Below are 18,485 nucleotides of genomic sequence, written 5' to 3' on the forward strand. Positions count from 1 at the left end.
TAATATTTAAGATGACTTTGAAAAGATAATAATAATATAACCTCAAAGATTTATACAGTTATAAGATAATAATTTAAGGTAAATTTAATGTAGGGTGGTATTTAAGGTATATATTTGGTATTTGAACTTTCAAGATAGGCAGTTATAAGCATTTTTATTGGGGGTGCTAAGTATTCACATATTTTAACATTTTGGGGGGGTTGCTGGGACTAGTACACATCCCCCACAAAATTTAGGGTTCTGCCGTATATATTTATAAAATTAATGCAGAGGAAATATCTTGCATTTACAGGCTTGGGATGCATTCCCAAACATAACAGTTCATCTAGCACACAGCAATACTTCAGCGTTTCCAATTACCATTCCACCTCAGTCTTATCTTCGTCCTGCGCCAGATGCTTTGAATGACACCACTGACTGTTGGGTTCTTGGCATTGATGAATCTCAGACTGGAACTGTTTTAGGTAAAAACACACTTTGCTTTTGTTATATATGAATTTTTATAGTTTTTTTTCTTTTTTAATATACTTACCCCTCTATTTTGATATGTAGTTGTAATTCCTGCATTAGGCAGGAGGACAATATAGTGTAAAAACTGAAAAATTAACATAATTGTATAGTTTTAACTGTCTGTTAACCTATCCCTTTCTGATAATTCAAGCATCTGTTGTTTACCATTAAGTTTTTTCTCCATCCACTTGATGGAGAAAAAACTTAACTGTCTGTTAACCTATCCCTTTCTGATAATTCAAGCATCTGTTGTTTACCATTAAGTTTTTTCTCCATCCACTTGAATGGGGATGTTGGGGGATGATACATAATACAGGCAGTCCTTGGTTATCGGCAATCCTGTTTTATGGACTTTTCGAACGCCAAAAATCGCTGATTTTCAGTATTGAAATGCACTAATTTCCAGTCATCGGCGTTGATAATAGAGTATTGGCTTCGATACATACCTAACAGAGGTGCCATTAATTGGTTATCAGTGCCAATAAGCACTGAAAAGCCAATTTTTTGTTATTGGCAATTTTTGCTTTTCAATTGGAAAAGATTCTTGCCAATAACTGGGAACTGTCTGTAGAAAGGTAATTATTTAGGAGATAAATTTCACTCAAAAAATGTATATTTTTTAAATTAATCTTATTTCTATATTATGATAGCTAATTCACACATTGAAGAATAGGTGGGAAAAAAGTGTTAGGACAAATGATACCGTGCAAGGTAACAACAGAATTCCACTAGGAATAAGATGCTTCTTTCCTGGTATTGTTCTCAGGAGAGGACTAATCCATTAAGCTTCAAGGACCTCTGAAAGATGCTGGAGGCTCCTTGTAGAGATACCACTCTCACTTTGATGAAAGTTGGACAAAAGACCTTGTAAAGTTCCTAAGTAAATAGGGAACGCTATAGTATAGCTACCCTAAACATTCAGGATATGAATTCCCCTGTCATACTGAGGGGCAAAAATGCTCTGCTTGATTGTACTGAATCTGTTGTACATTTTGCAAATAATGCAAGATAAATTTGGAGTTACATCTCTGGTTTGCTTTGACAACACTCAAGACCAAAAAATAGCATAGTTACCACTGCTCTTACCTTCAGGAGTGGGAAGAAGGAGGTATCTGGATTAGCATGTACTTCCTTGACCAGGTTCTTGAACAGAGAGTCTATGCCAATTTTTGCAATAGGTCAATCTGGTTTAAAACACTTGTCATGAGGTTACTAGTCCTTTGCCCATAGGGACTGTGCTGTGACTAGAAATAGGGAGGATTACCCAACTGTCACTACAAAAGGCAGACTGGAGACACAAAATAATTAAGGAAGAGACAACATTGACAATAAAATACAGAAAGCAGTGCAGTGCATTTGGAGCCAAAAAGATGATGTAAAAAATCCTGGGTTTTGTATACAGTTTCCCTCAGACACTTCAAATAGGACCTACTTAAGGGAAAGATCTGTGTCCCTGAAGAAACTTTAATAAACATTCATTCTTTGCTCACAAGAAGGGGAAAAAGGAAAAGGCTATAGTAGTGGTGGTAGTTTAACTAAACTGGGGTCAAAATACTTGACTCTTCCAGCATCAACTACTCTTCCATCATCAACTACAGCAAAGGTTTATTTCTAAATAAGTAACTTAACAAGTAATTACATAGCTATAGTTTCTACTAGTGCAGCAGCTAAAATTTGAAATTCACGATAGCGATTCTTTTGTTTTGGTGTTGGTAACTAGCTTTGCCAACTTTTGGAAAGAGCGGAACGACTTAGCAAAGAGCTTCAATTTGTTTCTGTCAGCTTACAGTGAAGGTTGTGAGCTTTCAACTAATTTTGGAATTCGTTTTCTTTACTAGTTGACTGTTTTAGACATTTAGCTTTACTATTGCTGATGTATATTTGCTTTTTTGGTAGCCTTTTGGCAATTTAGTCAGTGATCAGTTTTCTTAGAAGACCGAATTTTGTTCATGATTTGACTTCCTTATAATATTAAGACTTTTTGATAGTTGACTTTAACCATGTCAGACGCAAGCACGTTTAATACATACTCGTTATTACAGCAAAAGCTGAAATGTGAGGTTGACTTCAGCGAAGTGTGATTCTCACACCATTTGCACAAATTGCAGGGGTCAAGTCTATTCTTTTGAGTTAACCCTCTTATGCCGAAGGGGTATAATAAAAATCGTCTCCTGTATGCCGAGGCAGTCTCGGAGTGAGCGCCGAAGCGGAAAAAATATTTTTTTCAAAAAATCACTGCGCGCTTAGTTTTCAAGATTAAGAGTTCATTTTTGGCTCCTTTTTTTGTCATTGCCTGAAGTTTAGTATGCAACCATCAGAAATGAAAAAAATATCATTATCATATATAAATAATGCGATATATGATAGCGCAAAAACAAAATTTCACATATAATTGTATTCAAATCGCGCTGTAAGCAAAACGGTTAAAGCTAACGAGTTAATTTTTTTCGTTGTATTGTACAATAAATTGCGATCATTTTGGTATATAACACATTGTAAAACGATCAAAGCAACACAGATAAAATATTATCACAAAATGATGCATGAATTCGTAACGAGCGGACGTAAAAATTTTTTTTTTTTTAAATTCACCATAAATCTAAATATTGTTCTAGAGACTTCCAATTTGTTTCAAAATGAAGATAAATGATTGAATATTACTATACTGCAAGAGTTTTAGCTTACAATTGCAGTTTTTGACCATTTCGGTTGAGTCAAAGTTGACCAAATGTCAAATTTTTTTATATTTTTTATATGCAAATATTTTGAAAATGAGAAAAGCTACAACCTTCAATTATTTTTTGTTGTATTCTACATGAAATTGCGCACATTTTCATATATAAAACTCTATGAAATGCCTAATATGAAACGGAGCAAATATAACGATAATGCGACGTACGCATATCTGAGATTTGCGGCGGAGAATCCACGCGCGGAGGGAAGGAAAGTTTTTTTTTTAAATTCACCATAAATCTAAATATTGTGCTAGAGACTTCGAATTTGTTTCAAAATGAAGATAAATGACTGAATATTACTAGACTGTAAGAGTTTTAGCTTACAATTGCGTTTTTTGACTTTCGGTAGAGTCAAAGTCGACCAAACGTGGTTTTTTTTCTATGTATCGTGATTTATATGCAAATATTTCAAAAATGAGAAAAGCTACAACCTTCAATTATTTTTTGTTGTATTCTACATGAAATTGCGCACATTTTCATATATAAAACTTTATGTAACGGCTAATTTAAAATGGTGCAAACATTACCACAATCGCACGTATGATTTTTTCAGAAGAGTTACCGCACGGACGTAAAGAAAATGTTATTTTTTCATAAATTCACCATAAATCGAAATATTGTGCTAGAGACTTCCAATTTGTTGCAAAATGAAGGTAAATGCTTGAATATTACTAGAATATAAGCGTTTTAGCTTACAATTGCATTTTTTGACCATTTCGGTAGAGTCAAAGTTGACCGAAGGTTGAAATTTTGGCAGTTATCGTTATTTATATGAAAATATCTCAAAACTGATAAAAGCTACAATCATGAGTATTTTATTGTTGTATTCTACATAAAACTGCGCACGTTTTCATATATAATACTTCATGTAACGGCTAATTTACAATGGTACAAAAATTATGTCAAAGTGACGAAATAATGTCCGAGATGTGTCACAGATACTTTTTAGTGCGGCAAGAAAGAAATTAGCGCTTGCGCGCCTGCGTAACGATTGTAAACAAAACAACACCTTGATCCGTGAACTCCCAGCATCCCCCAAGGCGCGTGATTCAAAAGTTTTAGGCTGGTAGGCCTATAAGTATTTTTCGCGAATTTTAAAAAACTTTTGTAAGTTGACGTAAAATACGTCCAGTCGGCACATGGGAGACAAAAAATGTTGACGTAAAATACGTCCAGTCGGCGTAAGAGGGTTAATAGGCTACATATGTACAGTAGTAGGTATACTACTTATATTTTTAAGGCTAATGTAGTAAAATAACTTTGAAACTGTCTTGAATATAGTTTAGTTTAAGGTGATAGTTGAAGACAAATTTGGTGTTTGAACTAAAGTAGGCAGTTATAAACATTGGAAGAGTGGTCTCGGGTGGGTTAACTATTAAATTAGGCAGTTTTAAGCAGTTTTTGAGGGAGGTTACCAGGATAACACGGGTATTTACTTATCACGGGGGTTTATTGGGCCCTACTGTACTCCACTAGGATATCTACCTCGAGGCCAGGAGGGTGAGCAGGGGCATTGTCCTACAACAGCAGACATTTCAGAGGGAGGCACTTCTCTTCCAAGAATTTCTTCACTGTCGGGCCGAAACACAGATTTACCCACTTGGTGAACAAAAGTCTTGTTACCCAGGCTTTCACATTAGCCCTCCACGTCACTGGAAGCTTCTCCTTTAGCACTTTGTGGGCCTTGAAGGTTCGAGGAGTCTCGGAATGATACACAAGTAGGGGCTTGACTTTACAATCCCCACTGGCATTGGAACATAGTGCGAGCGTAAGCCTGTCTTTCATAGGCTTATGCCTGGGTAGCTTCTCTTCCTTCGTGATGTACATCCGACGAGGCATTTTTTCCCAAAAAAGGCCAGTCTCGTCACAGTTGAAGACTTGCTGAGAACTGTAGCCTTCCTTGATCGTCATCTCTTCGAATGTCTTAATAAAGGCTTCGGCCACTTTCGTTTCCGAGCTGGCAGCCTCCCCATGCCGCACCACTGAATGGATGCCAGTCTGTTTATGGAATTTATCAAACCACCCACGAGAAGCCTTGAAGTCTGGGGTTGGTGTCGGATGTCCCTTCTGCGTCGTCTTCGGCCTGGGTAATCAGATCACCGAAAATAGCGCTGGCCTTCTGGCAGATTGCCGTCTCGGTTATCGTATCGCCAGCAATTTTTTTTGTCTTATCCATACAATAAGCAGCCTCTCCATCTCATCATGCACGTGGCTCCTCTTGTTTTACAAAATAGTCACACCCTTGGAAGGTGTAGCTGCTGTGATGGCTTCCTTCTGCGTAAGGATGGTGCCTATCGTAGACGGATTTTGGCCGTATTCCTTAGCGATCACGCTCAACCGCATGCCAGCTTCATACTTTTTAATGATCTCCATCTTTGTCTCCAAAGAAAGCATCCTCTTCTTTCCGTGAACTTCAGCAACATTCTTGGGACCCATGGCTATAATTAAGTTAATTAAGTTCACACACAACACGATAAAGTATACGTACAAGTAGAAAGCGAAATCAATAACACGAATTTATGTTAACTAACGAAATACGTATATGTGTACGAACGAATTCCGCGTCCGTACGATAACGCTGGTGCGACGAAGTGGCCAAACGACGCCTTTATGTAGAGGCATGATGGGATACATGCTGACCAATAGGAGAGCAGGATCTTACGGTGGTAACTAGCATCAGGAACCAATGGGAGAGTGGGAGGATGGTGGCGAGTATACAGAGTTAGAGGCGCGCGAGTTTTAAAATTGTTCTTGGCGGTCTGGGTGAATCTCGGACTTTACAGTACACCCTTTCTTAACCTGAATTATTTTCGTATGCAGAAGCAAAAAAAATCTTCATCTTATATTTTTCATTAAGAAATATTCACAAATTACTGTATTTTCATATAATTTTTGTGACATGCACTTTTTGAGATAAAACTGTTGAAATACTCAGATGTAAGAATTTTCAGAGGGTGTTTCTGTAGGCAGTTCTTAGCATGTTTAGAGGGGTTTTAAGTATTTGCTGAATTTTAGCTATTCGCATGGGCTCTGGTACCCATCCCCCGCGAATAGAGGGGTTCTACTGTATAGCTATGTAATTACTTGGTAAGTACTGTATATACTCGTGTAATGTTCGGTATTTAAAGATCAATTTTATGGCCTAAAATTTTGGGATCAAATATTAGATGAGGTATAGTTGTGGAAAAGTGCAAGAATTTGGGATTAGGTGAAGCCTAGGCTTTGGATTTCCCAACAACGGAAGTTAGCAACGTGGGATTTCCTTAAACAGAAGTTGACAAACTTTTTTTTTTTTTTCCTTCTTTCTTTTATTTTAGAATAAAGGCAATGAATCAAATGTTGTTTTACTTATATGAGAATCATTTATTATTGTTATGGTGTTTCTATATTGGAAAAGTGAATTTGGGACTAGGTTAAGCCTGCCATAGGCTTTGGATTACCTGACAAGGGACGTCAAGAAAGTATCATTTCTTTCCAGACAAGTGGACACTTTTTTGTCTTTTATATTAAAGACAATAGATATAAATGTTGTTTTACTTGTGTGAGAATTTTTTTATTGTTGTTTCTATATTTAAGGCGAGAATATTTTTTTTATTATGTTCTTTCTATATTTATGGCTGTTCTAGACTATAATAAGTAGAGCCTACATTTCCCAAATGTAAACAAGTAGTATTAGCCACCATTTGTATTTCATCAGCTGATTTCTCTTCACTTATGATTCACAAAAAATCTTTTAATTTTTTTTAAGGATGTTGTAAATTCAAAAACTTAGTCGTGCAATACAATCTGAGAAAAAACAAACATTAGTGAGTTAAATAGCATCACTTGCCATTTAAATTTAGCAGTAAACTTCCTGTATGTATTTACCAACTTACTGAAAGGCATTGAGTAAAAATATTTTGAAAACTTTTGATATAAGAAAGAGTAATGGGGCAATAGAGTTAAAAGAATAGTGGAATTGGATAAAGAGAGATTAAAGAATAGAATTAAATGGTTATTATACTGTTTGCTAGGTTTATTGCTTGAAGAGAGCTTAAAGGATAGAATTGTATGACGATTATACTGTTCACAAGTTACAGTGGTTGCTTGGCAAGCTTTCAATAGTTATGACGAAACAATTGTAAGCAAAGAAGGTCAGACCTTTTTTCCATTTGTTTATTATAATTGATTTTAATGATTTGAAATAATTGTACTATACTGATATTTATACACATTTTACAGGCATATTCTAAGCTTTTAGATTCTTAGTTAAACTCAGTTTTTTTTATGTCAGAATCTGAGACAAGGCTATGGTAGTGACTGCTAACATAGCCTAGGCTACCATCATGTTTTGATTCCAAATATATAGAAATGTAGCCTAGGATTTTTGCTAGAATCAAAACTCGAATATTACTTGGGGTATATGCTAAAATACTGACATAGGCAGTAAAAAATTGGGTTGAACATTACATAGAGTGGAATACATTTCCATATACAATAGTATATGTAAAACTATTTTATTATAAAAATGTCATTTTTAAACAGAAGTATATGAAAAACATTTTCTTAGCATTATAAAAAAATTCAATTTCTGCGGGCTCAGCTCGTGTCGGCCTATGAAAGTATCCTTAATATCATTCTTTCTAGGCAATAAAATTAATCTAAAATTACCAGAGAAACAAAAAACAAAATTAAGAAAATGTCAGTAAAACTGACTTGCTCACTCTATAAAAGAAGTGTCGGTATGAGAATAGGGGGGAGTGGGAACACTACCACGATTCACTTCACCATTTAGACCTTCCATCTACAATCCCCACCCCAGAGAGAGCTGATACTAAGCGGGGTGATGCTGCGGCCGCTACTACTACTACTACCGACGCCACGGACAGCAGCGCCCCTAGCGGTCATCCTTATTAGACGGTACACGTTGTACGCTTTTTTCTTTTCGTGACGTGTTATCTTTGGATTTATCTCCTTATTCACCATGGAACGCTGCTGCCATCGCATCGGCTAAGTTAAGTGCCTCATAAGTAGTATTTTACCGTATTTTAGTCTTTCCAGGGACCAGTATTTTCCTTCTAATAGGTCATATACGGTTTCCGGTTGACTCGTGGCGGCGCCATGCCGCCTCATGTTAAGAATTCCCGGTCTTCCATACTGGGACTTCTTATACTTATGGGCTTACTATATCACGTTCATCGTTTTTTACATCGTTTTTATAGCTAGGACAGCCCTTTTACCATTTCTCTTAGTTTGGTATTTAGGGCTATTCTGTGTTTCTGGCCCAGCATCCCGGCTCTTGCTCTTTATCGGCTATCGCTGGCTCCGAGTAGTCAACTGTTCCTCGGAACAGTTTACCTCCTCCTCCTGACTTCTTTTTCTTTTACTAAAAGTGTCTTTTCCATCTTTACGATGTAATTTTAGTTTTATTTAGGGTGTTAGGCTAGCCTAGGTGCATGTCCCATGTGTGGTACAGTCTGGTTCACGTGGCCGTTTCCACGGTTGTGTTGCTATCGCGGCTTAGGCCACTTGCGGTCACGTGTTCCATAGCACCTTACCCTTCCCTTCCCTCCCTACCAGGTATAGGGAGGGGTCTGGGGGACTCCTTGGTTACCATGACAACCTCAGTAGCCTTCCTCCCTCTTTCTCTGAGGAGGCCAGGAGTTTTCTTCCAGCTGGGGTTATAGGGCGACCACTTGTCTCGGGTACCGGGGTCACCGAGCGGGTAGTTGTTGGGACGGGGAGGAGTAGGCCACCCCCCCCTTCTCTCTCTCCCGCCGCGTTACGCCGGAAACCCCCCCCCATTGCTCAGTCCCACCTTCCCCTACTGTAACGAACGGAGCCTCCGCTTCCCCCCCCCCCTCCGCCATAAGCCGGGGCCCTTTGGTTATAGTTCGTCTGGACTCCGCCAGCGGGCGTGGTCACTACTAGAGGTCTATTGCTTGCCTACTATATGCCTGCCTTTTTCCCGCTACGGAGGAGAGCTTGCTTCTTACTTACCCGGGCACTCTTATAGTAGACGGGGGAAAAAGATTTTATATTATATTGCGTTATAAATATAAGGATGTACCCTAATTTACGGTGTGAATTTTAGTATTATCTAACTGTGTGTTATACCATCTCCGTCGTTCTCCAGTCGTGGTTTCATGGCTCACCACACACCTGGTTGGATATTCTCTCTTGTCTCCGGCGTAGCCTTAGACAACTCCAACAGCCTAGTTACCACACATATTATGGCGGGGCTCTGGTTAATCTAACTTTCACGCTCCGGCATGCAGCGGAGCAATTGTTAGGCTGTAAGTGTTCTCCTGATAACTTATGTATCTTTCCACTTACAGGCTACCAACTGTCAGGTCCTGGGGTGTAACGCGACGCTTTACGACACCCCTGCGCCCACGATGAGTGCAGGACTCACGCCCCGTGTCCACGACCCACAATGCTATGATCGTCTGGCACCCAGAAAGACCTGCACCATCTTGCTATGACCTTGTCAGTCAGCTGGTGGGGGGGGTAAGTCGATTTTAGACTTCTTTATCGTATTACTAATAACACTTAGTCATAAGCTTGTTTAAACCCCGTCCCCCGCCACTAGAAGCTTCATTTCGCCTTCTCTTTCAGGCTGCCGCCGTGAAGGAAGTCGCCCTAGCAACCCTGAAGGCTTGGGTGGGCGGCTTCGGGAAGAACGCCGCCAAGGGCCAGCCGTACATCTTAGATAAGAAGCTGCCGTTCAGATCTTCCCGGCGGCAAATCAACAGGCTTTACGTTGATCCTATCTCGGCAGCCCTTCTCATCGCTTCCATACAGCAAGAGGTGCAGCAGTCGTTCGGGTCCGTGGCCACGCAGGAGCCGGTCCCAGACGTCGCAACTTTGGACCTGAACATCGAACCTATGGCGGTAGGGGCGGAGGATTTGTTGGTTGAGGGTAGGTGTGTCGGGCGCCCAAGGTCTTTCCTTGGGGCGCTCCTGGATCTTCTCCTGTCCCTTCTACTGCTTATTTTCAAGGCTTTACGGGATCTGAGATCCCTGCCCGCTCTCCCGCTCTCTCTGTACCCCCACCCCCAAAGGTGAAGGGACAGAGAGAACAGAAAGGACCCTCCACAAGACGACTTCTAAGAATTCGTCGTCGTCTTCTTCAGTAAAGAAGTCTTCGACTTCCTCCATGCTGACGCGGTGAAGGCTAAGCTGAGCTCTTCGTACTCCAAGAGCTCTAGAAGCAAGGCTTCTAAGGAGAAGGCTCGCGCTCCAGCTGAGCCAATGCCTTCTCCGGCCTCCACCGCATCCACTCCGGCAACGCCGGTTGGAGTAGCGGGACGAGCGCCTTTGATCCCACTGCCTTCTCAGCAGTGGTGATGCAACAGGTAGGAGAGATGGTAGGCTCGCAGGTCTCTGCCTCGGAACCAAGTTTGAACAGATGTTTGCGCAGCTGTCAAAACACCCTTAGTCAGTCGGGCCAATCCATCCAAGATCTCTAACAGAGTTAGAGAGAATGAGGACGAGTAGCTGGGCTTTCTCAGGCTCCTCATCCAATCTCCCCAGTAGCAGGTGCTGGCATTCTCCAGCTACCTCCATAGAGTCGCTACCAGCCTTCTCCATGGATAACCCATGGAGAGTGGCCGCTTACGCTCCATTCAAGGACGGTATGATCTCTGTCCCGGAGTGTGGAACTCGAAGAATTGAGGACTTCGAGTTTTATCCTCCGGGATTAACTCAGCCTTTCATTGGATATGCTAGGCTGACCGTGGCGGCCCTCACTAGGGAGGACAAGATTTCCCGAGAAAACGTGCTATATAGTAGAGAGCACGCACAGCGGGAATGGGTTCACTGCCTGGAGGACTGGGAGTATACCAACACTAAGCTCCAGGCTTTCAAGAGTCCTTTCACTATTTTTGCGACGGAGGAGGAGGCTTCTCTTCCGTTCGCTACCAAAAATAGTGGAAGCGACTCTTCAGGCAGTCCTCAAGGATGAGCCCATGCCACCAGCTGAGGGAAGCGGATTCTACTTCTCCGCTCTTTCCAGCCTTTGGAGAATTGTGGGAGAACTTGCCTGCCACATTCACGATTGGTAAGCTTAAACCAGACTGCGCAATGGACCAGTTTGGCGAAAAGCTTCCAAGGCTGCCTGATACTTTGATTCAGGCAGAGTTCGATGCTCGAACTAGGTTTGGGAAAGTCCCTCAACTCCTTAATTATCACTGAAATGGCGGCACTGTCGTATGGCACAGAACCGCTATTCAAGATTCTGGCCAAGTCTCAACTCCAAACAGTTCAGACGGATGCTTTCGACTTCTTCCAAGCTAGGAGGAACTGCCGAAAGCACGTTCTGCAGGAGTGCACTATTAGGCACGAACCTAATAGACTCCTGGCTTCCAGCATGTGGGGGGCGGACCTCTTCCCAGAGTCCGCTGTGAATGAGGTGCACCACGAGGCTGCTAGGCTCAACCAGAGCCTTAGAGCTAGGTGGGGCATCTCCTCTAAGAGGAAGCAAGAATCCGCCCCTGCTGCTGGTAAGAAACTCAAGAAGTCTGGTAAAAAGGTTCCAGCCTTACCAGAAACATCAGCAGCAACAGCAGTTCGTTCAGGCCGTCCCAGTTACCCAACAGGGACAACCATCAACTTCGAAACAGGCCCAACCCATCCTCCCTGTTGTCCCCCTCAGTCGCAACCCTCAACCTCCTACGCAGTCTCGCCGGCCTTCAACTCTATGTATGAAGGTCAGGCTTACCCAGCCTTTAATAGGCTTTCGAGAGTAGCAGAGCGAGAGGCCACTTTCGCCCAGCGTGGCACAGGGAGAGCGGCAAGGGGAAGGCAGTCAGAGGAGGGCGCGGAGGTCAACCCGCCCAACAACAGTGAGGTCACCCCAGGTAGGAGGAGGCTGTTCCTCTTCCGTCACGGTGGGGGTTCAGCAAAATGGGCACAGAGCATCGTGTCCAAGGGATTGGGTTGGAGTTGGATCAAAGATCCCCCTCCAATCAAATCATTTTATCAGGAACCATCAAAGGAATTGACAGATTAGCGAGGGAACTCCTTCAGAAAGGAGCTATTGCGAGAGTCAAGCATCTAAATTTCAAGGTCGCTTATTCAGCGTGCCAAAGAAAGGCTCAACAAAAAGAAGGGTAATCTTAGACTTGTCAAGGCTAAACTCTTCATTCGTTGCGACAAGTTCAAAATGCTTACCATCTCGCAAGTAAGGACCTTACTTCCCGTGGGGCCGTCACATGCTCCATCGATCTTACAGACACATACTATCATATCCCTATAGCCAGGCACTTCCGCCCATTCCTAGGCTTCAAACTAGGAAATCAGACGTTCTCATTCAAAGTGATGACCTTCGGGTCTGAATGTAGCCCCCAGGGTATTCACGAAAATAGCAGAAGTGGTGGTTCAACAGTTGAGAACTCAAGGGATAATGGTAGCAGCATACCTCGACGATTGGGTTGATCTGGGCACCAACAGTCGAGGAATGTCTCAAAGCCACGAAAAAGGTAGTTCAATTTCTGGAACATCTGGGGTTCCAGATAAACAAGACGAAATCCAGACTTACTCCAGAGTCTCGTTTTCAGTGGGCTAGGAATCCAATGGGATTTGTCTTCCCACAATCTGTCAATTCCGGTGGTCAAACGGAAAGAAATAGCCAAGTCTGTGAAAACAATTTCTCAAATGCAAACAAACATCAAGGAGAAACCAGGGAAAGAATCCTATGTTCTCTTCAGTTTGCCTCAGTGACAGACATCCTCCTGAAAGCAAGGCTGAAAGATATAAACCGAGTTTGGCGATCGAGAGCAAACGCCAAATCTCGAGACAAGTTGTCAGTAATTCCACAGATCCTTCGCAAATCAGCTCTGTCCATGGACAAAAGTGAAGAACCTGGACAAACTAGTACCCCTTCAATATCCCCTTCCAGTGTTAACCATTCACACGGATGCCTCCCTGTCCGGGTGGGGGGGATATTCTCAATTCAAAACAAGTTCAGGGGACTTGGTCAGTTCAGTTCCGCCAGCTCCACATAAACGTCTTGGAAGCAATGGCAGTATTTCTTACCCTGAAGAGACTTCTTCCCCGAAAAAGTCTCATCTAAGACTAGTTTTGGACAGTGCAGTGGTAGTTCATTGCATCAACAGAGGAGGGTCCAAATCCAAACATGTGAACCATGTCATGATAGCCATCTTTGCACTAGCAGACAAACACAAATGCATCTGTCCGCCACTCACCTGGCGGGGGTAAGAAATGTGATAGCAGACGCTTTGTCCCGGTCGGTCCCTCTGGAATCAGAATGGTCCCTGGACAACAGGTCATTCCAGTGGATATGCGGAGAGTCCCAGGTCTCCAAGTGGATCTCTTCGCTTCACAAGCAAACACAAGCTCCCTTGCTATGTGGCCCCAACCTGGACCCTCTGGCTTATGCCACGGACGCCCTGTCATTAGATTGGAATCAGTGGAGGAAAATTTATGTCTTTCCTCCAGTGAATCTTCTTTTGAAAGTCTTGAGCAAGCTGAGGACTTTCAAGGGACTAGTAGCTCTGATTGCTCCAGACTGGCCCAAGAGCCAACTGGTATCCTCTGCTTCTGGAATTGGGTCTCCGACCTCAACGGATTCCCAATCCCAAGCTGTCACAATCAGTACAAAATGAGGACTGTGTTCGCTTCCTCAGGAATTCTTCAGACCCTAACTTTATGGACTTCATGAAGTTTGCGGCTAACAAAGATGCTAACATTGATCCACAAAACATCCTCTTCCTAGAATCAGATAAGAGAGAGTCAACTATTAGACAATATGGACTCAGCTGTTAAAAAATTAGCATCCTTCCTGAAAGAATCAAACACTACAACCATGACAGTTAACTTAGCTATATCCTTTTTCAGATCTTGTTTGAAAAAAGGTTTAGCAGCTAGCACTATTACTACTCATAAATTGGCTTTGAGGAAGATCTTCCAGTTGGGTTTCCAGATAGACCTAACAGAATCTTACTTACGTCTATTCCTAAAGCCTGTGCTAGACTTAGACCTTCTCAAAGGCCTACTGCAGTCTCATGGTTCTTAAATGATGTCCTCAAACTAGCTTCAGATACTGACAACTCGTCTGTACATTCATAATGCTTCTTAGAAAGACGTTATTCTTATTAAGCCTAGCTTTCAGGAGCTAGAATTTCAGAACTGTCGGCTCTATCCAGAGATGCGGGTCATGTGGAATTCCTCCCCTCAGGAGAGGTTCTGCTTGCTCCGGATCGTAGTTTTTTGGCTAAAAAATGAGGATCCTCTTGCAAGGTGGGTGGGCTCCTTGAAAAGTCATCCACTTCCGCAAGATCCTTCTCTCTGCCCAGTATCGACTTAAGAGCCTTTCTATCTCGCACATCCTCAAGATCCTCAGGTTCTCTCTTATGAGAGAAAAAGGTGGTACTTTATCAGTAAAAGGAATTAGACAACAGATCCTTTACTTCATTAAACAAGCCAATCCTGATTCATTTCCTAAAGCACATGACATCAGAGGAGTTAGCCACCTCAATTAACTACTTTCAACATATGAACTTTGAGGATCTTAAAAGTATACTGGATGGAAATCTCCGACAGTCTTTAAACGTCACTACCTAAAGTCCTTGGAACTCTTTAAAATTTTCTGGCAGTAGCAGCAAGGGAAACATTGTTTCTCCTGATACTGTATAGTAGTCATAGTATAGGATCCAGGTTCTCCTTTAACCTACCTACCGTCCACCTGCGTCAACATCGCCTCACCCCCATCGCCATGCTACTCGGATACTCTAGCCTTAGCCGCTGAGATCATATTTGGTGGATTGTCCCTTATTTTTTTGTTTTTTTGCTAGGGACATCCACACTATGTACTGATAATGTTACTTCAGTGTCCCTACCCTTATTTTTATGCTAGGGTAGGACCACACAATGTGTTTGTTATATTATGTAAATATCTTACTTAAGTGAATCTATTGTGTTAATTTACATTGCTTTACTGGATATTACTATGTTTAATATAAGTTAATTTTAAGTACTTTATATTGTTTGCTTTCTTTATCATATCATTGTTTAGGATAAGTTAGCTTTAAGTACTTAGTTTGTATTCTGTAATGTCCCTGATTCACTTATATTATATACCTCTTTTTTACAACTGATTTTCATTTGTCCTTATTCCCATCTTGTCTGTTTCTCTGGTACTCTTTCATAGGCCGACACGAGCTGAGCCTAGAAAAGGGATTTTGACGTAGGAAAAATCTATTTCTGGGTGATTGGCTCGTGTCGCCCTATGAAACCCACCCTGTCTTTGTTTACCCACCCTGCAGGACAAGATGTTCATAGATTAAGGATGACCGCTAGGGGCGCTGCTGTCCGTGGCGTCGGTAGTAGTAGTAGTAGCGGCCGCATCACCCTTTAGTATCAGCTCTCTCTGGTGGGGATTGTAGATTGGAAGGTCTAAAATGGTGAATGACTCGTGGTAGTGTTCCCACTCGCCCCTATCTTCATACCGACATTCTTTTATAGAGTGAGCGAGTCAGTTTTACTGACATTTTCTTAATTTTGTTTTTCTCTGGTAATTTTAGATTAATTTTGCCTAGAAAGAATGATATTAAGGATACTTTCATAGGGCGACACGAGCCAATCACCCAGAAATAGATTTTTCCTACGTCAAAATCCCTTTTATTGACCCTTTGTGTGTGACATAAGTATTGTTGTGAGGCATTTTGTATAACTACTATTCAGTTTTCCTGAAGACAGCGGATGTGGACTGCCCCTACTGAAATTAATGATAAAATCTAAAAGTTATCTTGACATTGTCCAACATGTTCCAAACTATTCATTTTTAAAAGATTGTTTCGTTGGACGAGTGGTTGACGTGCTCACATACCGATTTGGTAGTCCCAAGTTCGATTCCATGCTCTGCCAACGTGGAGTCAAAGGAATTTGTTTTACTTTCTCGATATAATGTGGTTTGGATCCCACAATAAGCTGCAGGTCCCATTGCTAGATAACCAATTGGTTCCTAGCCACGTAAAAAAAAAATGTAGTCCTTCTGGCCAGCCCTAAGAGAGCTGTTGATCAGCTCAGTGGTCTGGTTAAACTAAGATATACCTAACTTAACTTAAAAGGTTGTTCAGTTATTAAAAAGATCGTTTTAATTTTTAGAGGAGGGCATTAGTTTTTATCTAGTTACTCCTAGATGCTATTAAGAAATTTTATATTATGTACAGATCCTTTTGAAAGCTAATTGGTATTTGGTTTTGTGATTAAACTATTTACACATGTTTGCAGTCTACATGATTTACAGGATTAAACTATTTTTATATGCCTGGTCTGCATGATTACACGCCATATAGTATATTGTCTTGTGAACTGAAATTATCAAACTGTGGTTGTTTGTAGTACTGTATTTTATGTTTAAGAATTACAACTTATAAAATACTTAGCATTTAATGAATAATTTATTTTACCAGGTGCTGTAATCTTGGAGGGTTTATGTGTAACTTTTGATCGTGGACACAGTTACATTGGATTCTCAAAGTCATCTTGTGGTCCTAATGTTGTCCTTGGCAAGATTTACAATTCTTCAGGTAAGATTTTGTCAATTATTATAATAGTATGTAATGATAAGTTAAAGTTAAGTATTGACATTTTGTAAAGGTTGTTTACACACTTCACCATTTTCCCTGTGCAGAGGTGTTGCAGTGTGAGCTTTTCTTTAACAATGTTTATATTTTGAGGATTTGAAGGAACTGTAAGTCCAGTGGCAGCTTGTTTCGAACGTATCTTATGTCGAGCATAATAAGATATTTTGTTCTTTACAATACAGTCAAATCTCGGTCTTCGTGTGCTTCTTATTTTGTATGTATCGGTTATTGTAGACTTTTTTCTACGAATTGTTGTCTCGGTTATAGTACGTTTCCTCGGTTTTCGTACACTCGGAAACCCTCCATCTGGGGCCCAGCGCATGACTGGATCCCGTATCGAGCACCCAGACAAAGCATCCCATCTTCTGCTTTTTTGTTCATTGTTCTTGTGCTTTTTGTGCTTTTTCATTTAAGTGCAACTGCTAAATAAGCCATCTGTGTGTGGATCCACCCTCCGAAAAGTACTTTAACACGTCCTGACACAAGAGATGGGCACCAGTCATGAGTCATCAGTGGTGAGAGCAACAGCTTGAAAAGTTAAGTATATCTTAGTTTTACCAGACCACTGAGCTGATTAACAGCTCTCCTAGGGCTGGCCCAAAGGATTAGATATTTTTACATGACTAGGAATGAATTGGTTACCTAGCAATGGGACCTACAGCGTATCGTTGGATCCAAGCCACATTGTATCAAGAAATGAATTTCTATCACCAGAAATAATTTCCTCTGGTTCCACGTTGGCTGAGCCAAGAATCGAACTTCGGACCACTGGGTTGGTAGCCGAGCGTGAAATGCACTCGGCCAACGTGGAACTGCAACAGCTTGAGACCTCTACTATCCTTTCGAAGTAATTATTTTCTCCAAAGTTAGAAATTAAGGTCATATTTTAAGATTAAATAGAGGTTAATGAAAGTCTAGCCATGCGCAGTGCAAACATACCTCCATGACACTTTCAAAATTTTTACTTATAACACCACAAATGTAGAAGATTGACGCCAGTTCGAAGTTTGCGGAGTCACTTGTGTCAATAAACTTTCCATTCCATGTGCTAAATCTGCACACCACTTTTACCCATAGACGCTGGGGCACTTCACAACAATCGTCAACAATGAAACCAACCACCTGGTATATCCAAGGAAACTGATGCTTTTTCGGTGGAAAGAAGCAGAAGCGTGCACTAGATAATTTTTTAAATAAATAGTTAAACAGCAGTATAAGGTCATGAATTGCATAAATTTTTTACATATTCATGAATATTAATTTGAAAATATTCATTTTTGAAAAAGCAACTAGATTCCTGACTCAAATATCAACAGTTTTGCTGTGAACAGTACCTACGGCATTGTTCGCGCTCTTCTATTGTTTATCTGTGTTGCTAATTGGTATGTGTTTACCCTCCAAACTGGGTATAAGACTTACACAAAACCGGGGAAATAAGTGAAATTAGCATATCTATTTGTAGTATATATACATATTAGAGCAATTTTATCATCATTATTGCATTACTATGACAACTAGAATTCATGGAAACAGTTTGTAAATGCATCGGCATATGTGTGAACCTCCACTAAGTTGGCAATGATGAAATTTTGCCATCATCTGCTCGTATCTACTTTAGAAATACAGGTAGTCCCCGGGTTACGTTGGGGGT

The 18,485-nt window shown here is 41.1% G+C and overlaps 1 protein-coding gene across 2 annotated transcripts in view; it reads left to right on the forward strand.

Moving 5' to 3' along the window:
* LOC135213589 (beta-secretase 1-like) overlaps window positions 1-18,485 on the forward strand; it is a 178,748-nt gene that overhangs the window by 112,592 nt on the left and 47,671 nt on the right. For both annotated transcript variants that reach the window (XM_064247588.1, XM_064247589.1), the window contains 2 exons: window positions 293-464; window positions 16,661-16,777. In XM_064247588.1, coding sequence (XP_064103658.1) covers window positions 293-464; window positions 16,661-16,777 — 289 coding nt within the window. The remainder of the gene's footprint in view (window positions 1-292; window positions 465-16,660; window positions 16,778-18,485) is intronic.

The sequence above is a fragment of the Macrobrachium nipponense genome, chromosome 43 (assembly GCF_015104395.2).
Source record: "Macrobrachium nipponense isolate FS-2020 chromosome 43, ASM1510439v2, whole genome shotgun sequence".
Lineage (NCBI taxonomy): Eukaryota > Metazoa > Arthropoda > Malacostraca > Decapoda > Palaemonidae > Macrobrachium > Macrobrachium nipponense.